A 26,937-nucleotide genomic window follows, 5' to 3' on the forward strand; every position below is an offset into this window, starting at 1 on the left:
ACATCATTTCAAAAGTGGGAAAATTCGGCCTTCTAAAAGACAAAAATAAACCACTTCATATCAAAGATGAGAACATTTGTTACTCTTTTAAAAGTAATACTGAAAATATACCCTGTTTTCCATCTCACCAGTAATAACAGAAATAATAAAAATAGCAAACAGAAACTATGACTTCTTCAGCAACATATTCACATGTGCAATCTCTATAAATAGTGTAATGGGATTATTAAAAATATCAACACATTCGTGGAAAACTGAGTAAACATTAAAGAATCTAAATCATACTGTGAAGTTTAAAAAAAATAAATAATGGGCTGGAGGGATGGCTCAGTGGTTAAGAGCACCAACTGCTCTTCTAGAGGTCCTGAGTTCAATTCCCAGCAACCACAGGTGGCTCACAACCACCTGTAATGAGATCTGATGCCCTCTTCCAGTACATCCAAGAGAACAACAATGTACTCATCTACATAAAAAAAATAATTCGTTAAAAATAAATAAATACGTGGAATAGCCAAGAACTTAGGGAAGGTCACTACTATCTGAAAAAAGGGTGTGGGAGGAGGAAAAGTAGATGGATGAGAGGAGCAGAGCATTTGACAGGCTTGCTTGTCATACAGTGGCACAACTTTTCTTTAATTAGAGGCTAGACATGTTTTACTCTGCCAAGTGCTGCTTCTGAAAAGGCCAGAGGTTGCAACAGAGAGACAAAGAGTGCTCTCTTTTCCCTAGATGCCAAGTGAGGTTTCCAGAGTGTTCCCAGCCCCTGTCAGCCTAGGAATGAAGAACCAAGAAAAAAATCAAACTGAGTGCCACAACACTAGCAGACTGTGTACAAAATAATATAACCACAAAAAAAAAAAAAATGTCAAGATCAAATCAAATTGAGACTGCCTATTTCTTAAGGAGCATTAATTTCAAAAAGTCATAAAAGCAAACAAGTTAAACAATGTACTACTAATCCTAATTTTATCTTAAGACATTCTAAAATTTGGGAAACATAAATAACAAACCTGGTTGCCACATTCTGTTAAAATTTGAATCCCCTTGGAAATTCCCATGATTATTTGGACCAGACTCCATTGCAGACATATCCTGTCCATTTGGCATCATTCCTGGAGGTTGTTCTACGATGCTTTGCTGTCCCGAGGCTTCTCTTTGTGCAATCCAAGCCTGGGCCAAAGCAGCCCAGTCAATCTGGCCTAAAGTACATAGCAGAGTTTAGCATTCAGAATGTAGGAGCTAAAGGAACAGCACCTCTATGTAAAACAGTTATCTCAATTATTCTGCTATTTGTCTTCTTTTTACGTACGGTATACATGTCCATGAATATATGTGTTATGTCTATGTGTTTATGGGCCCACGTCCATTTGGAGGCATGATAGCTAACACTTCCTGTCTTTACTATTCTTTGAAGAAGGGTCTCTCAAGGAGGCATGATAGCTAACACTTCCTGTCTTTACTATTCTTTGAAGAAGGGTCTCTCAATCCCAGGTAAGGCTAGTAGTGATTGATCTCCTTCTGCCTTCGGAGGCTGGACCATTACACACCCAGCGTTGAGCATGGGTTCCAGTTCTCTTGCTTGCATGGCGTGATGGTTTGTATATTCTTAGACCAGGAAGTGGCACAATTTGGAAGTGTGGCCTTGTTGGAATAGGTATGACTTGGTTGGAGTAGGTGTGTCACTGTGGCTGTGGGCTTAATATTCTCACCCTAGGTGCCTGGAAGTCAGTCTTCCACTAGCAGCCTTTGGATGAAGATGTAGAACTCTCAGCTTTGCCTGTGCCATGTCTGCCTGGATACTGCCATGCGTCCACCTTGATGATACTGGACTGAATCTCTGAACCTGTAAGCCTGCCCCAATTAAATGTTGTTTTTGATAAGACTTGCCTTGGTTATAGTGTCTGTTCACATCAGTAAAACCCTACCTAGGACACATGGCAAGTATTTTAACTCCTGGACCATCTCCCTGGCTCCTTCTTTTCTTCTTTCTTCTTCTCTCCCTCTTCCCTTTCTTTCTCTTCTCTGTTCTTCCCCATTCCTCTTAAAGTATCCTTTATTAGTTAAATAGATATTAACTATTATACAAAGTTATGTCTACAAATATGCTTAGAAATGCTACAAATATGCAGTTCAATATATACATGAGTTTCAGAAAAGGACTCTCTAATAAGAACACTTTCAGCCTTAAAGGTTATAGCACACACCTTTAATCTCAGCACTCCAGATAGAGGCAGGAGAACCTTGTGAATTCAAGGCCAGCCTGGTCTACACAGAAAGTTCCAGGACAGCCAGAACTACACAGAGAGAGCCTGTCTCAAAACAAAGCAAATAACCCACTCTAACATGTTTTAATATTATCTGGTAGAAAAATCAATGACCTTAGTTTGCTGAGTTTTTGGAAAGAAACACAAGCACCTGTTAAAGGCAGTGTAAAAATAACTGAACTCCATTCTTCCCAGGCTGCCTTTGAGCCTGCACTGATAAACCACTGAGTTTCTATCCCTGGGCATTCTCACAGCTGGACTTGCATGCTCATTGCTGTAGACAAATATACCTCTTCACCAACTTCAAAATCTATTGTTCCTACTATCTTTTTCCTCTCCAAATCTATACTAAAATTCTAAGACCTCTCATTACTAATAGCAAACAAAGTAATTTTGTCAAGTTTTAATAAATATCCTCATACATTTTAATGAAACAGGAAACTAATGTAGCCTGATGATCATAAGTAGATGAAATATATCCTAAACTTTCCAACTATGATCTAGCAAGCCTAGCACTTTTACTAAGAAAATAATTGGACAAGTTACTAATGTTATGTTCTCAAGATTATGCTGTTTATGCCTGGAAAGGTATAAACAATCAAATACCCAGAAGTCTTACTATTGCTATCATTGTTAGTTTGTATTAGAATAAAACCATACATTAAAAATGCTATGTAGCTATTTAAAAAAGAAATAAGCTAGGTATGGTAGTGCACATATATACCTAAAACCTAGGAAATGGAGGTAGGAGGACTGTGAGGCTACCTTGGGCTATATAGAACATTTTATGCCAGCCTGGGCTACATTACAAAAGATTGCCTCAAAACAGAAACAAACAAACAAACAAACAAACAAACAAACAAACAACCTCCCTAAGGAAAGAGCAATGTACTCACAAGGATGAAGCAAAACAGACCTTAAGTGTTAAATGCGTCCCTGATACTTTTCCTTTTCCCTCTACATCATTGTGGAGTGGAGGGGAGTAGAGGGTAGTTAAGAAAGGGTCTCACTATGTAGCTCAGGCTATCCTAGAACTATATAGACCAGGCTGGTCTCAAACTCAAGAGATCCACCTGCCTCAGCCTCCCAAGTGCTGGGATTAAAGACCTGCAATACCAATTAGCTCAACACTCGAGACAGTCCTTAGTAAAAAGAAATCTGAAAATGGAATGGCATATGGGCCTGAGGCGATGGCTCAGTCAGAGCTTGGTATGTAAGAATGAGAAGCTCCCCAAGTCTGAACTCCCTACATATAGGACCTACATTTAGGCTAGGTGATGCAGTGTACACCTATAACCCCAGCACTGTGAAGCTCTGTAGATTCCTAAAGCTTGCTGGTCAGCCAGTCCCATCCAATCAGCGAGCTCCAGGTTTAATGAGGTAAAGAGTGACTGAGGAAGACATCTGATATGACTGCCTCTACACACAAATATTCACATTTACCCACTCCATATGTTGACCATGCAGAAACATGTACATAGATGCACAAAAATGACATAGCACAACCTGTAATAAATACAATCCAGAATAGAAATATATAATGCTTAAGCACATTTCATGCTTTTTCTTTAGAAAACTTTAGACGGTATCAGTTTTAAGATGTAAAATTCAATAAGCCAACCTGAATGTTATCATCTAGATCCTACCCATCTCTAAACGTCCACCCTGTGTCCACTTTCAAAGGCAGGCTTTTCCTTACTTGGATCTTGCTGGTGCTGAAATGACTGCATCCACTGTTGCTGGTTCAAGGGCCATTGCTGCCACGGCTGTCCTCCTTGATCCCACATCCTTTAAGCTCCTATTTATGACAAATTAAACGCAGTTAATGCTAAGACTTTTTACATTTTCAAAACTTATATATCAGAGATTGCATGATGATATACTTTACACGAGGAAAGCTCTGTAATTCTATTCAATGTTGTCAGAGACAACTAGATTTAGATTGAATAGCAAGAATAGAAAGGTTTAAGTTAATGGTCGTGTCAGAGTGAAAAATACAGTTCTAATTAGCTATGCTAGAATAAGGTATACCTAGAATTATGTGTCTGTACGTGTGCCACCACAGCCTGGCTAGATCCAATCATTTTAAGAACAACCCTCATAGGAAAAACATTTGGTACTTTTCAAGCCATGGGGTTGACTTTATTTCAGTCTTTTTTTTTTTTTAATTTATTTATTTATTATTATATGTAAGTACACTGTAGCTGTCCTCAGACACTCCAGAAGAGGGCGTCAGATCTCATTACGGGTGGTTGTGCCACCATGTGGTTGCTGGGATTTGAACTCTGGACCTTCGGAAGAGCAGTCGGGTGCTCTTACCCACTGAGCCATCTCACCAGCCCCCGATCCAATCATTTTAATGATTACAAAAAGTGATTCATTGAGCCTCCAACCAAACTCTGTTAAAAGAGTAACAAATAGCTATAGCTGAAGAAAACTCGTTCTTCTAATTACAGTTAATAATAATTAATAAACACATAATACCTCCTAAGAAAACTTCAGAAAGAAAGTTGATGAGAAATTAGAAATTCAAACACTGCCAATGTCATGTACATGGATATAATTTACAAAATAAAGTATTATATTCACCGAGGTATAGAACAGTCTCACCACAGATGTTTAAAGGAACAACTGCACTTCCAATACAAAAAGTTATAGGCGCTAAGGAATGCCATTAGAAACAGTAATGAATCAAAGCTGAAAAGTGAGACTTTGAAAGCCTGTTGCTTAGCATTTAAAAATCTAAATACTAAAAATACTAAATCTAAGTTATGGATAATGGGACGGTAGATCCTTATGACTCACTTTCCTGAAAACAAGTCTAAAAAAAAACTCCTCAAAAAAACCTTCAACCAAAAAATGTGTCCTACCTACAAGATGTGAGGGACGAAGAATGAGGAAATGGCCAACCAATGACTGCCTCACACTGAGACCTATCCCACAGGCAAAGACCAATTTCTGACACTATTAATGATACTCCGTTGTTTGCAGACAGGAACCTAGTATTAACTGTCCACTGGGAGGCTCCAGCCCACAGCCAATGGAAAGAGATGCACATCCAAACAGTAAATGGGGCTTCAGGAATCTTATGGAAGAGTTGCAAGGATTGAGGGACCAGAATTGGATAGGGACTGCACAGGAAGACCAGTAAGTCAACTAACCTGGGCTCTTAGGTGCTCCCAGAGCCTGACCCACCAAAGAGCGAGCATGGGCTGCACCTAGGCTACCCACACGTATGTAACAGATGAGTAGCTTGGTCTTCATACAGGTCTCCCAACAACTGGAGCAGGGGTTGTCCCCAAGCCTGTTGTCTGCCTGCTTATAATCCATGCCCCTAAATGGAATGTCCTGTCTGGCGTCAGTTGGAGAGGATGCACCTAGACTTGCAGCAAAACTATTTTTTAAAAAAGCAAATTTTCTAATTGTAAACATGTACTTTTAATGAAATTTAACTAAAGTTAGATGTAAGTTGAACAAATTAAATGGACTTCTCTAAAGCAATTAGAATGAGTAAAGCACCGCTTTTACACTGGCATGTACTGACGTACAAACTCAACAGGGAAAAAACAATTACAGCACACATCCCCAAAACCACCCCACTTAAGTTCACAGTCCAGCACGCATCTAAGACCCTAAATGACAAAACTCCTGAAGTTCAGGGAAGCAGAAAATAGTTATCAGGGATTTCCACTTTATACTTTCCGTATTCTTTGGATTCTTTCATAGTGTGTGTACGTTTAGAAATACCTTAGCTTTAAAAATGGATTCAAGGGAAGCAACAAGTGCAATCCAGAGTACTTGTTATAAAAGTAAAAATCACACATGAGCCACCTGAACACAAGACAAACCACCTAATCTTTGTTCATGTTCAAGCACGAGTTAGAATAAATTTCAAATCTAATCCAAATGAAATAACTCACTGGTCATGAAAACTAAACTTTGATTCTTGTTAAGTCTATAAAAAGGAAACAGATAAGCAAAAGGAACATAATTAACTAATCAAGTATGTAAAATATAGTTTTATATGTTTTGGGCCAGCACAAATACTTAGAAAGGGTTTTACCAATTACTTAACAAAAGAGCAAACTAATTTGATGATAAAAATTTAGAAGCCCTATTCTCTTTTCTTCACGTTCACCATAAAATCTTTATACAAAAGAACTTGCCATATTCAAAACTTCTAAAACAGACTACTCTGACTCCTGACATCTAAGAATCACAGCACAGATTACAGTGCTCGGGATGGGAACCAGCACTAAGGCAAATCTCGAGTTCAAGGTCCGCTGGGCCATATGTCCATAGCAACCTGTATCCTCCTTCTGAGATGCTATCGCACACCCAAACAAAAAAAAGCATGCATATTAATTACGCCCTTCAGGATCCGTCGATGATTGATGTAATATCCATAGGGAACCAAAACTTTAGGATGCTCAGATCCCTCACATAAAATAGCATTTTTGTTACATAAAACAAAAATCTGAGTATGCTTACTAGATCCATTTTACCAAGTACTTCTGATCTGCAATTGGCTCTACCTATAAATATATAACCCACTGACAGACAGGTTTGTATTTTTGTTTGTTTTTGTTTTTAAAGATAGGCTGATTTCTCTGTATAGTCCTGGCTGTCTTGGAACTCACTCTGCAGACCAGGCTGGTCTCAAACTTGGAGATATGAGTGCCTCTGCCTCCTGAGTGATGGGATTAAAGGCGTGCACCACCACAGCCCTGCCAGAACCTATTTTTGAAAAAAAAAATAAAAGTAAAAGAAAGAAATTAAAGTACCTGCTCCTACTTATAAAGTATTTTGAAGCTTGTTGTTGAGTTTAGTTCTGTATTTGGACTCTTAGTTTGGAAAACATGACTATGTTCAATATGAACAGTTCCACAGACACAATTTTTAATTCAACTTTTTTTGTTTCTTGAGATAAGCAAAGGCACTACTGCTGAACAATATCAACAGACCCATTAAGTTTTAATAATGGATTTAAACCATGAAAACTTATGGTCGTACATTGGGTGAGTAATAATTTGGAAAACGTTAACTGTTGAAGGTATACACTGTCTGAAAATCTCCATAAATTAAAAGTTAATATGCAATAGTTCTTGTAGAATAAATGTTTGAATGCTCAAAGATTTTCTTATGAACAGAGGAAACCTTACTGAGTGCTCGCTCTATCATAGTATTGTGTTTATATTAAATGGTTAGGTATTTTACTCATTCATCACTCATCTATGTTACCCACTAAATATGCAACTTTAGCCACAAAAAGTACATCTTTTTTTTTTAATTATAGTCCTTTAGTTTTTATTTTATTTTATTTTTTTAAAGATTTATTTATTTATCATATGTAAGTACACTGTAGCTGTCTTTAGACGCACCAGAAGAGGACATCAGATCTCTCATTACGGATGGTTGTGAGCCACCATGTGGTTGCTGGGAATTGAACTCAGGACCTCTGGAAGAGCAGTCAGTGCTCTTAACCGCTGAGCCATCTCTCCAGCCCAAGTACATCTTAATATTACTATTTATTTAACGCCATGGTTTGATTTCTAGGACCTAGGGATACATGTAAGTAGTAGAGAACTTGCCTAACATATGCAAAGCCTATGTATGATCCCCAGCACCCTCATGTCTCCCCAACACAAGGAGAAAAAATCCTGAGAGCCATGAAATAGCTCAGTAGGTAAAGGCACTTGTCATTCATCCTGGTAACCTGAATGCATTTTGTCCCTGTAACACACATGGTCAAAGATGAGGACCAATTCGTGAAAGTAGTCCTCTGACCTCCACAAACATGTCAAGGCACATGTGTTCTCACACAGACACATACACACACAAAATAGATAAATGTGGCTTTTAAAAAAGATTGAATCAACTTAGTCTCCTTTTAAGACTTATTTTCAGAGATCATCAACTTTTCAGGTTTGGAGAAGTCTAATTTTGATGATTCATGCAACAGACTGTTGACAAAATGTTCTTTCACAGGGTAAAGTTAAGTGTGATTTTCTTGAAAAACAACTTGAATTTGGGAAGACTAGAAAAGCCAATAACCAAAGATTGCACTTGATTATCAACAGCATCATACTGCTGGAAAAAACTAAAACCAGAGTTATGGACTAACTGGTAATCTTCCCAAAGACAGGCTGAAGTCCTAAATCCATGTTACCTGTACTTATTTGGAAACCAGGGTCTGTGTGGATACAGTACTAAATTTAGGATGAGGTCATATTTGATTAGAGTAAGACCTCGTTCATCCTTAGATGAGGACAGACATAAGTATCCAAGACTGTCCTGTGCCTACAATGCCAGAGATTGGACAACTCTACAAGCTAAAGAACAGAAAGATAGGTGCCATCAAAACCCAGAAGGAAGGAAGGTACCTGTCAAACTTTGCTTTCATACTTTTTGCCGTTAGAACCATAAAAGAGGACATTTCAGTTGTTTTACACCACCTAGTTTGTAGTAATCTGTTACAGTGAACCCAGATACTAACACTAGAATTATTGTTATTCAGTCTTTTCTATAAATTATTCTGTATTAGAACTGCAAATGACAACAAACAGACCTGGAGCCAAAGGATGGCTCACTGCTTAAAGAGGTGCCTGCTGTTCTTACAGAGCACCCAAGCTCAATGCCAGCATCATATCAAACAACTTAGACTTTCTGAAATCCCAGATCCAGGGGACCAAATATCCTCACACTCATGTGCACATTTACACACTCAACACAGGCATGAGCAAGCATGCGTGCATATACAAGTATACACACACATACACACACACACATACACACACAAAAAAAATAAATCTTAAATGGAAAAAAGGAAAACCCTTCAATTGACTTCAAAATGACTTCTTCAAATAATGACCACAAATATTTACAAAACTCATTTACAGATTGTGACAAAAAGATGAGAACTGAAATATGTTTTAAGTCTCTTTGTACCTGGCAGTTCTGGAATCTTAACGCTAAAGAGATTCAGAAGTAAAAGCAGTTAAGATCTTGAGTTGGTGGCTAGCCTGGGCTCCTTCCCCCAAACTGAAATAAAGTCCTATAGTAGCCCATGTCCGTAATCTCAATTGTAAGAAGCTAAGCAGGAAAGCCGAGCCGTCCAGGCCAGTCTTTGCAACAGAGTAACAAAGAAACTAAACACCGACCAATCAAATAGAAGCTGGTGGGAAACAGCAGACACCTGAAAGATTTAGTAATGGTCAAAAGTGGAAGAATCCTGACAAAAGATAGGACTGACACATAGACATAAAGTAGTACTTTTTTCATTGAAAAGAGACGGTGGCCAGTTGGCTCAGTAGCTAGCGCACTGGCTGCTCTTGCAGAGGACCTGCCTCCAGTTCCCAGCACCTCATGACAACTCACAACCACCTGTAACTTCAGTTCCAGGGGATCGCCACAGAAACATGCTATCTTTTCTAAAAAATGATTTTTTTTCTTTAAGGAAATAGGAGCATGCCCTCAATTAATAATGCAGCAACATTGTTCCATTAATAGTAAAAAAAAAAAGTGTCATACAAGTATATGTTACTGAGAAAATAAAACACGTGGTTATACACTAACTAGCTGTTTAATTTTTCTATAAGTAAATTAAATTAAATTCTAGGGCTTGATGTGGTAGTGAATACATTTAATCCCAGCATTCATGAGCGGAAGCAGGAGTTACAGGCCAGCCAGGGCTATATAATGAGGCTCAAAAAAGTCCTTAAATATAAAGCTTACTTATGTTTTAAATAGTGTGTCTTAAGAATATCCGAGAACTCATTACGTTTCTCCTGATGCTTTAGAAAAAACCACCCCACAAATAAAGTCTTTACTGTTCTGGTTTGGTTTTAGCTAGATGTACTAAAAAAAAAAAAAAAAAAAAAAATCCAAGATTGTTTTTGTTTTATCTAGGGTTAGGAAGAGAAAAGGTAAATGAAGTATTAAAGACTGCTAATTTAATCAAGCACAGTCAAAATTTGCTCAGTGCCCAGTTTTGTTAAGATGACACTATTATCCACAAAACTACGAAACAACTGAAATATAGGATACTACTTGTTTCCTCTGTGATGCTTAACACATAATACCCATCACTGGGTAAAAACACCAAAACTAAGCAACTAAATCATACTTGTCTAGGACGCAGCAGAAAGCGGTTGCGCCTGCGTAGTGCGAGTCGCAGAGTCGAAGTTCCAGATCCCGGCCCCCGCCGCCTCCGCCCCTCCACACTCCCTGCCCCTCAAGGGTTCCCACTGCGCACGCGCACTGCTTAACGGCCGCTCAGGAGCCCAACAATTAGTCCCTTGCCTTCTCAAAGGAAACTCTTAGTTCGAAGAATGGGTCGTGAGCCCTCTCCTTAGCCAAAGGCGGTTCCCTGCGGGCGACAGCGGCTCTCTCGCTCACTCTCTCGGGCGGACGCCGGCGCTTCTCCGGAATGAGGTTCTGGCGGTGGCGCCAAGCAGCGTACGCAGCCTGAGTCACGCTCCGTTCGCCACACAGACCCAGAGGACTTTAGTCCTCCGGCAGGTCCCCCGGGGTAAACTGCTCGTCGCTTACCCGCTCCGGTTCCGGAATACTGCTGTCGCCACCGTTCCTGTAATTCTCTCCAACCTTTCGATGCTTCTACTTCTTCGTGAACAAGACAAGATGGCGCCCGGTGGGTCTCACCCGGAAGTGAATGATAATAACATCCGCTTTTCGGCTGAAGTCACATTGATTCTCAGCCAGGCTTACGAACATGTGATCTTACCGACGGGACGAGTCCGCGCCATTTTTGTTGAGGGCAAACCCAACCCACCTCGAGTTGGACCCTCTTGTGTGGGAAGCCCGTGTCATACCCGACACATTTTCATTTGTACAGCCAGCACAAAGCTGAACCTAACGTTCCGGTACAATGGACGGTATTTAGTAAACTTTAGGCAGGAGACCCTCGAAGAGCAAATGCGTTCTAAGAATCAGTTCCGCTTTGGGAAGGATGCTGAATCGCTTTACCTCTTTCAGACTACGGAGGGGCCCGCAAGTCAAACCCTGCCAACTTGGAACTCACTGTGCCAGGCCCGAGTCGCAGAGCCTGAGTTCTAGAAGCAGGGTGTTTGCTAGGTCTCCTTGTTCACCTCCTAGCATCGCGCCCCCTTGTGGGAACATTTACTCAGTTCAACTTCGCTCAGCTACTCTTTAAGGAAAAGTAACTGGGAAGCAGTTTCCACTGGTCCTTCCCTACCTCAACTCCAAGATGGCCTCCCGAAAGGAGGTAAAAGGTGTTTAGCGTGAACAATGTTCATATACCTAAAATGTCAGCTTTTCAGACTAGGAGTTTAATTACAAAAGGAATAAAAAATGCTAAGAAGCACAGCATTCTTAACCTAAATATTGGAAAATGACTTTCTAGAAATGTCAGTGTAACTAAAAAGAGTTATGAAGGAGAATTCCAGGAAAAAGTCTGTCTGAAAAGATTGATTGGAGCTTCAGTGATGTGGAAAGGTTGGAATTTTACAAGTTCAGAGGCTAATTATCCAATCTGGGCCTAGCTTTACCCACAAATAGCCAGTCTTTGCCAACCTCCCCATATTAGAGCTAAATCCTGTGACTAATAGATTAAAAACCTTTTAGAACTTTTTAAAGAATGATTTATTTTTCTTTTATGTGTATTGGTGTTTTGCCTGCGTGCATGTATGCGTGAGGGTGTCAAATCACGTGTTGCTGGACTACAGATAGTTGTAAGCTGCCACGTGGGTACTAGGAGTTGAACTCTGGTACCAGTGCTATTAACCACTGAGCCATTTCTCCAACCCCCACCTTTGGAAATTTTTTAGCTGACTCCCAGTTTCCACCAATCCAAGAGATAAGAATGTTATCAGATAGCATCTGCAGCTGTGTAAAAAATGTCCCCATCAGCCGGGCAGTGGTGGTGCACACCTTTAAACCCAGCACTCGGGAGGCAGAGGCAGGCGGATTTCTGAGTTCGAGGCCAGCCTGGTCTACGGAGTGAGTTCCAGGACAGCCAGGGCTACACAGAGAAACCCTGTCTCGAAAAAAAAAATGTCCCCATCTTGCTGCAACTTCTGTGATGTACACACCAATGTATCTTAAGCTTGCCTTGATTTATGACTGTCTGTTCTTTTTTTTAATATTTATTTATTTATTTATTATATGTAAGTACACTGTAGCTGTCTTCAGACACACCAGTCAGATCTTCTTAAGGATGGTTGTGAGCCACCAGGTGGTTGCTAGGACTTGAACTCAGGACCTTCAGAAGAGCAGTCAGGTGCTCTTACCCGCTGAGCCATCTCTCCAACCCTGACTGTCTGTTCTTTAAAACTATAAAATGTCATGAAACCACTTCCGTGTTATAAAAGGAATTTGTCATAACTGTGTTCCTTGTGCCATGGACATTTAAATGTGGCTCCACAATAAACTCTTATTCCCTTTAATGTGAAAACTCTGTTTTTAGCACCCACACCCACCATGCACTAAAAATCTAAGTCTTTGAGTTGGGAACTGCACAAGAAATATCAAATTACTCTAGAAACAAGACTGTAGTAAACTGAATAAAGAAAATATAGGTAGATGTGAAAATAGGAATGCCCTTTATAAGAAATTCTGTAATTCTCAAATGAAGTATTTGAAAACCAAGTAGTCTGTGTGATTAGAATAAAACCCTACTAAGCAAACACCTGCTAGCCTCAAGTTTGCCTTCAACATGTAATTTGGGAGTGGGGTGGAGAAAACTGCCAATTATCTGGCAATACTATGATGTGAGTTCATGAGATTAGTACAACTAACTCAGAAGGAGATCTGTACTTGACTATTTCCATTTAGCATCTATAAGAACTCATGGAGATCTACTAGCAGCCACCATCCCCGTTGCTGGGATTAAAATCAAATGTCACCATGCTTCACCTCACTGAGAAACATTCTAACCAGGAAAATGGACGTTCTTTGGTGAAATCTGCTTGGATTAGCTAGGCTATGGAAAATTCCTGCTCCCTATAACCATCTTGTAATATATCCCAAGTAAAACTGAAACGAATACTTAGGTGACAACTTTTGCCCTCCAAGGGCCTAACATATTAGTGCACAGAAAATTTTACATTGTCAAGTGATTAAATATTTTGACTAGGGACACTAGTGTAAACTAGCCATTTTGGATATCCAAATGGGAGGGTCTATTAAATGCCTTGTAGGGATTGCAGGCACACATCACCAATTCCATGTGTGGATGTCAAGTTCTATTTTATCAGAATATATGCTGTTATGTTAAAGCTCTGAACAGCTATCATATATGAGATCTGTAATTTGGCTATTGTGTACTGTAATTATCAAGTGCCAGCATCTTGTCTGTATTACCTGGCAATCTACTATTAATGATTACCAGAGAACTTTAACTTCAGGTTTGTTTGTTCCTATTTATAGGGCTGGGAAGATATCATCATTTGTAATGCAAGAAGACTTACTTGTGTTTGATTCCCAGAACCCACACCTAAGAAACAAAACAAAACAAAAAGCAGGAGCTGTGGTGTGCATTGTGGTCCCAGCACCAGGAGTGACAAAGGTAGACAGATCCCTAACATCTATTGAGTTCAACGTCAATTAAGAGACCCTATCTCAAAAACAAAGGTAGAGGGGCACCTGAAGAATGCTCACGAATGTCCCCTCCCCCCACATGTGCATAAGCTTATGAGACCTGGTCACCAGGCCGCATGCCAGTTCAGATAGTACATATGAAGGCTTCCCAATGACCACAAAGTAAGCTGCTGAGTCATTTGTGAATATATCAGAAAGCTAGACTATCTTGAACAAAAAGCAGTCACTTAAAAAAAAATGTATGCACTAGGGGCTGGAGAGATGGCTTATCGGTTGACTGCCCTTCTGAAGATCCTGTGTTCAAATCCCAGCAACCACATGATGGCTCAGAACCATCAGTAATGAGATACTGATGCCCTCTTCTGGTGCATCTGAAGACAGCTACAGTTAATAATAAATACATCTAAAAAAGAAAATCACAAATCTAAAAAATATGCAATAGATTAGAAGGTAGTTGACAGAAATTGCTACTAACATTAATGTGTAGAAATTTAGATTATGGTATAGTAAAACATCAGATTTAACTGACATTCACTATAACCTTCGAGGCAATAATATAATGAATTTCTATTTAATGGAAAAGTTTGAAAAGCAAGATACTAGATACTAGATGCTACTGAATGCATTTGACAAGGTAAAGAAGAAAGTGATGTGTACAGCAACCATAACCAAGGCAGATTTTATAAAAGAAATCATTTAATTGCTTAAAGTTTCAGAGGTTCTGTCCATTATCATCATGATGGTGGCATGCAGGCAGACACTGGACCAGTGGCTGGGAACTACATCATGATCCATAAGCAGGGAGAGTGACTCTGGGTGTGGCATGGGCCTTTGATACCATGAAGCACATCCCCAGTGACACACGTCCTCCAATAAAACCACACCTCCCAATTCTTTTAATCCTTTCAAATAGTCCTGGTGCCTAATCATTCAAATGTATGAGCCTGTGGGATATTATTATTCAAACCACCACATGAATATAGTCTGACTTGGTGCAGAGGCTGAGGCCCAAAGGTCACTTGAGCCTGGGAGTTAAAGACCAGACTGGGTCATATGTGACAATCTTCTGTGTGTCTGGGCAGGGAGAAGGTAGAAATCAGAAAGGATTAAATGGTTTCTGAAAACCAAAACGAGAGAATAAAAACAATCTTTTTTTTTTTTTTTAATCTTCTATTCTTTGCAGGATTGTTTTTTGAGACAGGCTATCTCTATGTAGCCTTGGCTCTCCTGGAACTTGTATGGAGACCAGACTAGCCTGTGACTCAGAGATCCCCCTCCTTTGCCTCCTGAGTGAGTGCTGAGATTTAAGGCATGCACTCTGAGGCTGGATTTTTGAACTGCACAAAATAAACTTTAAGGCTTTTAAAAAGTTTTTTCTTTTTTTTACTAATATGAGTGTTTGCATGTATTCATATGGATCATGTGCATGCCTGATGCAGGCAGAGGCCGGAAGAGTCTGTCAGATCCCCAGAAATTGTAGTTCCACTCCACTGTGTGTAACATGACAAGGGAATGATCTTTTTAAAAAGCTGCGCAATTTCTTAGTATGTCATATTTTGCAAAAGCCACTTGTCTTAGTCAGGATTTCTATTACTGGACAAAACATCATGACCAAGAAGCAAATTGGGGAGGAAAGAGCTTATTCAGCTTACAATTCCATACTGCTGTTCATCATCAAAAGAAGTCAGGACTGGAACTCAAGCAGGTCAGAAAGCAGGAGCTGATGCAGAGGCCATGGAGGGATGTTCTTTACTGGCTTGCCTCCCCTGGCTTGCTCAGCCTGCTCTCTTATAAAACCAAGACTACCAGCCCAGAGATGGTGCCATCCACAAGGGACCTTTCCCCTTTGACCACTAATTGAGAAAATGCCTTACAGCTGGATCTCAATGGAGGCACTTCCCCAACTGAAGCTCCTTTCTCCGTGATAACTCCAGCCTGTGTCAAGTTGACACACAAAACCAGCCAGTACACCACTCAAATGTAGCCAAAGGTGTTAACTCCAAACAAACCCTCCCTGGGCTCTGTATCAGAAAAGTCTAATGAATCTACCTCTCATCTATAGTAAAAGATCCTGTTACCATTCTCCCTCTTCCTGCATGAGAATGTTCACTGGCTAGTGGTCTATCACTGTTCATGAAGTATGTAGAAAATATAACATAACCATTTTAGCTCATGGGTCTTCAAAGCAGCAGAGACAACACCTAAACATGACGAAACACACTTCTAGAAACCTGGTTGTCTTAGTTAGGGTTTTACTGCTCTTAACAGACACCTTGACCAAGACAAGTCTAATAAAGAACAACATTTAATTGGGGCTGGCTTACAGGTTCAGAGGTTCATTCCATTTTCATCAAGGTAGGATCGTGGCAGCATCTAGGCAGGCATAGTGCAGGGTGAGCTGAGAATTCTACATCTTTATCTGAAGGCTGTTAGTAGAATACTGACTTCCAGGAAGCTAGTGTGGGGTCTTAAGCTCAGGCCCACAGTGACACACCTAGTCCAACAAGGCCACACCTCCTAATAGTGCCACTGCCTGGGCCAAGCATATACAAACCATCACATTGATCTTGAGGATAAAACCACCTGAACTATGACCCTTGAAAAGGGAGTCATTGTGGTTTCAAGTGTGAAAGAAAAGCTAAGTGCCTGGTGACCAGAAGGGTGTATAGAGACAGAGACTTCTAGTAAACTCACACACTATTGCTAGAGTGAGAATTTTCCACACGCTCTTCTCTGCTATGGTGAGATGGTTTCCTTTGGAGACTGCTGAGTAGGAAATAACCTTGGTTCCTTTTAAGGCAATTGAGATGTGGAGGTATTTATGCAGTTAAACCAGTTGTGAAGAAACAGGATCACTGGGCCTGAAGCAATGGCTCTGATGTAGGGTATTCATCAGAGAAGGATATTTGGACATGGGTTTAAGTCAATGGAAAATCTTTATTAACCCACCAGAGACTATAATGGGTGTTTGGTATTCCTGTGTAGACCTGAGTCTTTTTCAGGAGGAGCTTTTAAGCACAAAAACCATGTTCTGGGTTGACAAATATCTGACAAAAAGCCAGAAGCAGACCTACAGAAGCCAAAAGGCAAGGTTAGCACCTTTAGAGACCTTCCGAGAAGTATGGATTTTGATAGATTATCCCTTTGTTTTGGCAGATGAGATTGTTTACATGCTAAATTTTACAACTTGTGTGGTACTCCACCATGAAGTCAGTTGTGCTATGGTCTCAGGGTTACAGTTCAGTGGTTAAGAGCACTGGCTGGTCTTCCAGAGGGCCCAGGTTCAATTCCCAGCACCCACAGGGCAGCTCACAACTGGCTGTAACTCCAATTCCAGGAGATCCAACACCCTTACACAGACATATATGCAAACAAAATGCCAATGTACATAAAATTAAAATAAATTATTAGAAAATACATGTTTATTTGCAAACATTTTGGGTTTTTCTATTTGGGTGTAATCCTTGAAATGTATGAAAAAGCTTTCAGGAAACCCACAAATTTCTAAAACTATAAATACTTGGCATATAATGTTTTTCTGGGGACATAGAAATATCAAGATTTCTCTTCTCAGCTTCTGTTGCAGGAGAGGGCCCTAAAATTAGAAGACTCATTCTTCTCTCTTTAGCTTTCTCTCTGGCACTATCAGATCTACTGTGATGGCTGTTCCTGGTTGTCAACTTGACTGTATCTGGAATGAACTACAATCCAGAAGTGATGAGCACATCTGTCACTAAGATCTTGAGACTAGAAGACAAGGGCTTCTGACTTGGATCTTGACTTGGGATGACACATGTTTTTGGTCCAGATTTTAAGATGTAGTGACCATGAAAAGTTCAGGACCAGGCAAAGTAGTATACAGCTTTAATCCCAGGAGATTGAGGCAAGCAGAGACAGAGAAAGACCCAAATCCAGGTGTGGGGGTACATCTAGGCCTTTAGTCTGGGCCACACCCTCTGCTGGAGGCCTACATAAGGGCAATGGAGGAAGGAAGACTCACTCTTCTTTTCCTATTTGCACTTACTTGCCAGCACATCTATTGGAACCTAGTTCTTCAAGATTCTAGTTTATACAGAATTCCAGCTGAAATAACTAGCCTTGTGGGACTGAGCAAATATTAGATTCTTGAACTTCCCATTCACGGCTGCCCATTGTTAGGATAACTGAACTGCAGACTGTAAGTCCTTATAATAAATCCCCTTAATATATAGACATTCGGTAAGTTCTGTGGCTCTAGAGAACCCTGACTAATCTGTTATTACGGGGACATCCTTCTTGGCTAGGTGTTACTCCCAACAGCATGTGAGCATATAGTTTGAGGGTTTTCTCCCTTATGTGCTGGCTGTTTTTATGTCAACTTGACACAAGCTAGATTCAGAGGAGAGAAAGGAATTGAGACAGGGCTGTAGGCAAGTCTATTGGGCAGTGTTAAATAAGTGATTGATGTGGAAGTGTCCAGAGCATTGTGCTACCCCTGGCCTGGACTTACTTAGGTCCATTAAGAAAGCCAACTGACCTTTTCAGCCGCAACAGCCATCTTCCAGTAACTCGCCAAAATGACGAACACAAAGGGAAAGAGGAGAGGAACCCGGTATAGGTTCTCTAGGCCTTTTAGGAAACATGGCGTTGTTCCTTTGGCCACATACATGCAAATCTACAAGAATATTGTAGGCATGAAGGGAATGGGCACTGTTCAAAAAGGAATGCCCCATAAGTGCTACCACGGCAAAACCGGAAGAGTCTACAATGTCACCCAGCATGCCGTGGGCATCATTGTCAACAAGCAGGTTAAGGGCAAAATTCTGGCCAAGAGGATCAATGTGCGGATTGAGCACATCAAGCACTCAAAGAGCAGGGACAGCTTCCTGAAGCGGGTGAAGGAGAACGACCAGAAGAAAAAGGAAGCCAAAGAGAAGGGCACCTGGGTGCAGCTGAAGCGCCAGCCTGCGCCACCCAGAGAAGCACACTTTGTGAGGACTAACAGAAAAGAGCCTGAGCTGTTGGAGCCCATTCCATACGAATTCATGGCCTAATGTACACAAAGAAATAAAATACCAGCACCAGGACAAAAAAAAAAAAAAAAAAAAAAAAAGAAAGCCAACTGAGCAATCCATGGAGTAAGCCAGTAAGCAGCACTCCACTGACCTCTGCATCACATCCTGCCCTGACTCCTCCAGTGATACATGAATGTAAACAAAAGAAACCCTGTTTCTCTTCAAGTTGCTTTTGGTTATGATGTTTTATCACAATACGAGACACTGAAAGGAAGACCAGTACACTCACCTGACAGATTTTCTTCTTCAGTGATTTCTTGTATTGGCTGCTATATTCCTAATGTCAAACAAAGAGCAGGTATTCAACACTCTTGCCTTAGTTAGGGTTTTACTGCTGTGAACAGACACCATGACCAATGCAAGTCTTATAAAGGACAAAGTTTAATTGGGGCTGGCTTGCAGGTTTAGAGGTTCAATCCATTATCATCAAGGCAGGAAGCAATGGTAGCATCCAGGCAGGAAGCAATGGTAGCATCCAGGCAGGCATGGTGCAGGCAAAGCTGAGAGTTCAACATCTTCATCTGAAGGCTGTTAGTGGAAGACTGACTTCCAGGCAGCTAGGGTGAGAATCTTAAGCCCATACCCAGAGTAATACACCTACTCCAACCAGGTCACACCTATTCCAACAAGGCCACACCTCCAAATAGTGCTACTCCCTGGGGCAAGAATATAGAAACCATCACACATAAATGATCAAATAAAAATGGTAAATATATAACTAACACACTCTCTCTTCTCTCTGAATGCACACACTCTTTCTCATCTACCTCCCTTCTTTCTCCCTTGCCACGGCAACTTCCCTGTCCTCATTCTTGGGACCAGTAAACCCACTTCCCAATAAACCTGCCTTTATATACTCTAAAAAAGTATATAATTTTCATCATAACCTCTGAAAGCTTTATGACTCCAAAAAAGTTAAAACAAACAAACAGACATGTACACAACGTATTTCCTAGTATACAATCTGTATTAGTTAGGGTTCTCTAGAGTCACAGAACTTATGGATAGTCTCTATATAGTAAAGGAATTTATTGATGACTTACAATCTGCAGTTCAATTCCCAACAATGGTTATGTAAAGGAATTTATTGATGACTTACAGTCTGCAGTCCAATTCCCAACAATGGTTCAGACGTAGCTGTGAATGGAAGTCCAAGGATCTAGCAGTTACTCAGTCCCACAGAGCAAGCAGGCGAGGGAGCAAGAGCAAGACTCCCTTCTTCCAATGTCCTTATATTGTCTCCAGCAGAAGGTGTAGCCCAGATTAAAGGTGTGTTCCACCACACCTTTAATCCCAGATGAAAGTTGTAGCCCAGATTAAAGGTGTATTCTACCACACCTTTAATCCCAAATGACCTTGAACTCAGAGATTTAATCTTCTGGAATCCACAGCCACTATGCCTCAAGATCTCCATACCAAGATCCAGATCAGAAATTCTATCTCCAAGCCTCCAGATAAGGGTCGCTGGTGAGCCTTCCAATTCTGGATTGTAGTTCATTCCAAATATAGTCAAGTTGACAACCAGGAATAGTCACTACAATCCACTCCTTGTCAACTTGACACAAATAATAGCTCATGTTCACATGAAACAATAACAAGGTTGTGAATACACCTAACATGATATAACTATCCTCGTACAATCGCAAACGCATTTGTAAATTTACAATGGGGCAATGTCCCTTGGGAACATCCTTTTAGTGTCTCAACTTAAATACAAATTGATGTTAAAGAAATTGGAAGAAAGACAAATATATTCGTTAGCAAAATAAGACGGGCATTCATATTACTTTATAATCCTCGTTTCTGCAACTGGTTACGTGGCCTTAATTGGTATTTATAACTACCTTCCTCTACTACCCATTCTGTATTTCCTTCACCTTCAGCCAGCACCTCAGCAGGTCTTGGCTCTTTTCCTGGAGGATTGACCCATACCTTCATTCCTGATGGGTCTGCGTCCTTTGTCATCCTGCTTGGATTAGGCTGTTGTCGTTTCCCATTGACTTTAATCACAGGACATGGTAGTACTAAGAGACACCCCAAGGAATCTCCTACATTCCAGACATAATCTTGCTTACCTCCATTGTGAAGAGGTAATCCAATTTCCCCATGGTAATCTGGATCTATCACCTCTCCTAACACTGTTATTCCTTTTTTAGCCTGTTGGTTTAAGGGCATTAGAAGCCCAAAATGACCAGGGGGAAGTCTGAGCTTCCAGTTCAATGGAATGTTTCTTGTAGCTCCTGGTAGGAGCACTCCCCCGCTCTAGAGCCAAAACTTCTAGGCCTGCAGAGCCTAGAGTTATGGGGACAGGAAAAATGTTCCTAGAGGGTCACTAGGAGTGATAGTGAGTGGAACTGTTCCCTTTTCCACCCCTTGATTCCAGGACCCATGGGTCCTGGCTATGGGTGAAACTGTACCATATATCGAACGTTGATTCAAAGCATATACTGCCTGCTGAAGAACTCTGCCCCAGCCTTTCATGCTATTACCACCTAGTTGGCACCATTCCATCTTTCTATCAGACCAAGGAAGCCAGTAAGGAACATCCCTCCATGGCCTCTGCATCAGCTCCTGCTTCCTGACCTGCTTTGAGTTCCAGTCCTGACTTCCTTGGTGATGAACAGCAACATGGAAGTGTAAGCTGAATAAACCCTTTCCTCCCCAGCTTGCTTCTTGGTCATGATGTTTGTGCAGGAGTAGAGACCCTGACTCAGACACAATCCTATCTAAGTAACTCAAATCATTCTGAGAAATAGCTGACAGCTTTGTTTGTTTGTTTTCTGGCATGAAAACATAGCTCAGTGGAAGAACTAATAGATACAACTCCTAGTATTAGATTGGTGACAAATTTATTTTAAAATAGTGCATTCCTGGAACTTGAAGGCCACTATGAACTAGATGTTTGTGCCCCATTCACAAACTCCCCATGTGAAAGTTCTGTGAAGTGGAGTATTAGAAAGTGATTAGGTTCTGACTGTGAAGCCCTTCCTCTTTGACCAGGTGAACAAACACTCAGAGCGCACCCCCCCCCCCAGCCTCTTGTGACAGTAGATCTGTTTGTCTGTGTCCTCAGCTTCCTGACCTCTAAGAGTGTAGGCCAGAAAGTGTTGTTGTTCACAAACTCCTCAGTTATATCTTGTTTATAGCAAGCCAGGGAACTAAAATAGGCATGGACACAATGTTTATTAACATTCTGCTAACAATGTATAATGCAAAAAACTCTAGGCCTAATCAATTAACATAAGAATCTAATATTTATTGTGATCTTTATACATACAGCAATGATCAAATAATGCTCAATAAGTTACACAGATATTTTTAAAATACTGTAAAACTGGATGAAAGAGAAGGAATGATACCATGAATGTATTACTGATACCTAAAAATAATCATCTTTTAAACACATTTGAATTGATGATTTCTACATGAACAAAAACATTTTAATGCAGAAATCATTTCTCTAATACTGCAATGGATGCTAGCTGAAAGCTTGATTTTATCACACATATTTGGTTTAGGTTTATATGACCACATGTCATGCAGAAAAATAAGCTGAGTATAAAGTTCATGAAAGTAGGCAGGATGTTATTTTGTAGTATAAAAGTTTGATGTGTGGTGACATTTCACAGCTACATTTCATGAAGCCATTGCATATCTTCAGGATATCTCATTCAACTATTAGATAAAAATCACTAATTAATCACACATGCAAGCTAAGAACTATTAGGTATGGTAAAATAGCTCTGTTGATATATGATCATCCCCTTGACCACCTACATAAGCAGTCTTCATATTATTTTTTAAAACATTAAACAACAAATCTTAAATACAGATGTATATTTGTTTATGTCACAAGCATTCACATAATTGGCACATCATCAGAATTTTATTATTTTAAATATGGGAAAGTCAGGGGAGAACTGGGGCTAGAGGTACCCTGTAAACCAGTTTCTAGATAAAAACGTCTCTCTTTTACCTTTCAAATTCACGGTGCCAAAGCACTAACTAGTTGTGCGGATTTGTAAACATTCCTGTTTATTTGCACGGTTTCCTGAGGTAATCTGTTAGTACAGTAGCCTCACAATTTAAAATTTCTACAAATGTGCTTTGGAAAACTTCAAAGTAAGAACAAAAATTTAAGTGTAGATCTGGGTGATTTTTCTATATTACATAAGCTTGATAAGAAATTCCTAGGTGTCAAATCAAACCATTTTCCTACATTTTCAGGTGGCAAGAAAAACACTCAAACTTTAGGTCATTAAAAAAAAATACATTTCAGAATCTCCTCAGCACTAGGTAAGAAATGAACATTTTATTTGCACGTCACTACTAGAATAATGTATAAAATCATATAGATTTTAGGGTTTTTTTCCCCCAAGTTTTTTGAGACAAGGTTTCTCTGTGTTGTCTTGGCTTTCCTGGAACTTGCTCTGTGGACCAGGGTGTCCTTGAACTCAAATCCACCTGCCTCTGCCTCTGCCTCCCAAGTGCTGAATCTAAAGGCATGGGCCACCATCACTCAGCAGGTTTTTCTGTTTTAAAGGCTCATAAAATACTGTCATATGCCAGGTATTGGAACCTGCTTAGATTGTATATGTCTTAATAGTATCTTTTCCAGGAGAGAGGGGGAAAAAGGCTGACTGTTTGCATTTGTTTAGGGGTGTGGGTGCAACTGCTATGACAGGCTAGCTTGAACAAATAAATTACTTTTCTCATTCATTGCTCTGGTGCTAGACTCTTCCGTGTCAGTAGATTAATAACGCTGAATGTCTGATGAAACACAAGACACTGGAAAGTTCTTTTTAGAGGACACAACTGGGCTCTACAGATAAAATATATTTCTTCACCTTCAATAAAAAAATTCAAATACCATTGAAAATTTCTCCACAATTTTAAAATGTCTCCATTAGACAATCAGTTTTACCCAGCCACATATCAAGAGGCAACACTGGTGACTTTATGTTACACATGTTAAGAAGGTTCGATCCTGGCTAAAGGTCTGGACAGTTTACAGCCTCTCTCCCTCACATTTGCCCATAGAATCAAACACAGGCACTGATGACTAAGACATTGAACCTGTTCCCTTACATCTTGATTCAATACTATGTATCAGTGAACCACTTCATTGAGTATTGAAAATCTTGGTAGTAATATTTTTCATGCTAAGTTTTCACAGTTCAATCCTTTGACTGCTAGAAGAAACTATTCTGTGTTACTGCTTACTTAAGGGGAACAGAGTGGCAAGTCTGTGCCCACCTGAATATTTTCTTTGTTTTGCTAGGGATGGAACCAGGGCCTTGCACTGGCCAGGCGAGTGCTTTGCCATTGAACTACAACCCTAACTATCCACCTGAAGTTTTAAATAATGCTGATGAAGACAAAACCATGCTTAACATGTATTAATGTATAGAAGTAAAAAAGTATTATATATTCATTGTTGGTTATAAGAATATGATCTCTACCATTTATAAATATAATTTGGTGGTTTATAGTTCAAAGATATCCTTAAAGTATTCTATATTCCTATATAGACTATCAACTTCTATTTACCAGTTTTATGTGTTGTAAATTATCTTTCGAAGACTGCAAATGATTAGTTTATGAAATGTTTCAATACCTTCAAATATTCAAAGCAATAAGCGAATCAATTCATTACTTGTAAACTCACACTACCAAAATTACAATGGCTCCTTTTTATACTACTGACTCACATAAAATATGAAAAAATAATTATGTTACATTAGGCACTAGTTCAGACTGTTCTAGAAACTTTTCCTATAGACTAACACACACACCACTGCAGAGCCCTGAGATGATTTAAAGTGGGGTGGTGCAAGGATGTATGGTTTTCCTTTCATAGCTATAAACTCACATCAATGTTTACTAGAAAAATAACTAGCACATAAAAATGGGAAGTATGATTCAAAACAGCCAAGCTTAAAAAAGGCTTCAACAAAAAGTAAGCAAATTGTAGCATAAGATATATTGGATCCACTCGGGAAGGTTGTATTACATTAGGAAATAGTATACTAAAGATCCAATTCAGCATCATCTCTGAATGTATGTAAGGATGAGTCATTTCATAGAGGGGGTTGCTATACTATCAACTCTGTGTGTGTGTGTGTGTGTGTGTGTGTGTGTGTGTGTAGAGGGGCAATTTCCATGGACATGAAAATTAACATAAGACATGTTTTTACATTTAAAAATATAGATTTGAGCCAGGCAGTGGTGGCGCACGCCTTTAATACCAGCACTTGGGAAGCAGAGGCAGGTGGATTTCTGAGTTCGAGGCCAGCCTGGTCTACAGAGTGAGTTCCAGGACAGCCAGGGCTACACAGAGAAACCCTATCTCACAAAACCAAAAAAAAAAAAAACAAAAAAAAAACAAAAAAGATTTGAAAGCATTAATTAATTTTTGGTTTAATATTTCATGACAAGGTATTATTGAATAGCCCTAGATGGCCTCAAACAGAGATCTGTCTGCCTCTGCCTCCCAAGTGCTGGAATTAAAGGCGTGCACAACTGCCTGTCACATTAATTAATTTTTTTTTTAAAGGATTCACCACATGTTGAAAGAGTTAAATAACGCTGGAAGGATGCACTATTCCTAAAGACTACAAAGGCACATTACATATTATGGTTACAACTTCAGCATTAAAATAAAAATGACCTAAATAACAATGAACAGATATTATAATATTCTTTCATAAAAAAGGAGATAAGCTTGTGCACTCAGGGCTCTTGACTCTGGAACCACCTGCACGTAGGTGTCGCTGACGTGGACCCAGTGGCCTCCCAATTCACTATCAGGTTCTTTCAAACCTAGCAGAACAGAAAGTACAATTTTACAGTTAGTGTGTTTATGTCTTCTAAATTGTAAACACTGACACAGCTATTATGAGCTGTATTTAATTCTAAGATCTATAAGATCTAAGATTGATAACTACTTCCAGTTAATAAATTTTTAACTTAAAAATCTAGTGAAATATTAGCCTTATAATAATTAGTTTCCCAGAGAAATATTCATTTTCACCAAAAAAGAAGGTGGAGAAACTGGTGAGATGGTGCAGCGAGGAAAGGGCTTGCTGTACCAGCCTGGGCAGCAGCTCCATCCCCAGAACCCACACAAAGGTGGAAGGAGAGAACTGAGTACATGAAATTGTTCTCTGACAGCCAAACATAGGCACACGTACATACAACACACACACACACACACACACACACACACACACACAAATAATATATTTTAAAAGCTAATAACAGAGATGGACATGGTGGTACACACCTTTAATCCTAACATAAGGGAGGTAAAAGCAGGTAGTTTTTGTGAGTTTGAAGCCAGCCTAATCTATATCGTAAGTTTCAAGTTAGACAGAGCTACATAGTGAGATCCTATGTCAAAACAAAAAGAACAACCTAACAACAACACAACTAATAAAGGGGAGGTAAAGAGATGGCTCATCAGTTAAGACCACATACTGCTCTTGCAGACGATTAAGAGTTCAGTTCCCAGCACCTGTGCTGAGCATCACAGCCACTGCTGCATCTCCAGCTCCAGGGATCACATGCCCTCTTCTCTTTGCGCAAGTGCACTTTACACCCTCACATTCACGCAGACACCCATTAACAAAATATAAACCCTTTGAAAAGAAAGGAATCTAGGGAAGCAAACTCAATGACCTGCAGTAATAGCTAGCACGTTTCCAAGTCCCGCTCTTGATGGCTGGTGTATCTTCAAAAGGGGAATGCGGCTGAGGATGTGGTTAGAAGCACTAGCCACACAAGCTTGATGATCTGAATTTGACTCCACAACCAGGGCAAAAACAGTCATCTATCAGTGATATGTGTCAGTTATCCCAGCGTTCCTATGGGACGATGGGAGGCAGCCGCAAGAGAATAGCCCAGAAGTCCCCAGGTCTGACATACACAGCCCAGGGGCAAAATCAGGACAACAAGATGGAAGGCCAGAACAAACTGCTGGTATTTACTCTCAGACAGCCACATTATGCTGTGCACACCAGTACACAGACACAGACACATGC

General features: G+C 40.0%; 2 protein-coding genes across 5 annotated transcripts in view; both read right to left on the bottom strand.

The window, feature by feature from the left end:
* The window catches only part of Pnisr (PNN interacting serine and arginine rich protein), a 28,621-nt gene extending 17,706 nt beyond the window's left edge, over window positions 1–10,915 (bottom strand). Inside the window, exons 1-3 of the mRNA XM_021159803.3 lie at window positions 10,815–10,915; window positions 3,964–4,062; window positions 1,011–1,199 (exon numbers count right to left, since the gene is read on the bottom strand). Coding sequence (XP_021015462.1) covers window positions 1,011–1,199; window positions 3,964–4,051 — 277 coding nt within the window. The 5' untranslated portion in view covers window positions 4,052–4,062; window positions 10,815–10,915. The remainder of the gene's footprint in view (window positions 1–1,010; window positions 1,200–3,963; window positions 4,063–10,814) is intronic.
* An 11,872-nt stretch (window positions 10,916–22,787) lies between these two features.
* The window catches only part of Usp45 (ubiquitin specific peptidase 45), a 68,005-nt gene continuing 63,855 nt past the window's right edge, over window positions 22,788–26,937 (bottom strand). For all 4 annotated transcript variants that reach the window (XM_021160939.3, XM_029475890.2, XM_029475891.2 and 1 more), the window contains one exon: window positions 22,788–25,717. In XM_021160939.3, the coding sequence (XP_021016598.1) occupies window positions 25,587–25,717 (131 nt within the window). In that variant the 3' untranslated portion in view covers window positions 22,788–25,586. The remainder of the gene's footprint in view (window positions 25,718–26,937) is intronic.

Source organism: Mus caroli, unplaced genomic scaffold, assembly GCF_978045245.1.
Source record: "Mus caroli unplaced genomic scaffold, Mus_caroli_1 scaffold_6, whole genome shotgun sequence".
In the NCBI taxonomy this organism is placed as follows: Eukaryota; Metazoa; Chordata; class Mammalia; order Rodentia; family Muridae; genus Mus; species Mus caroli.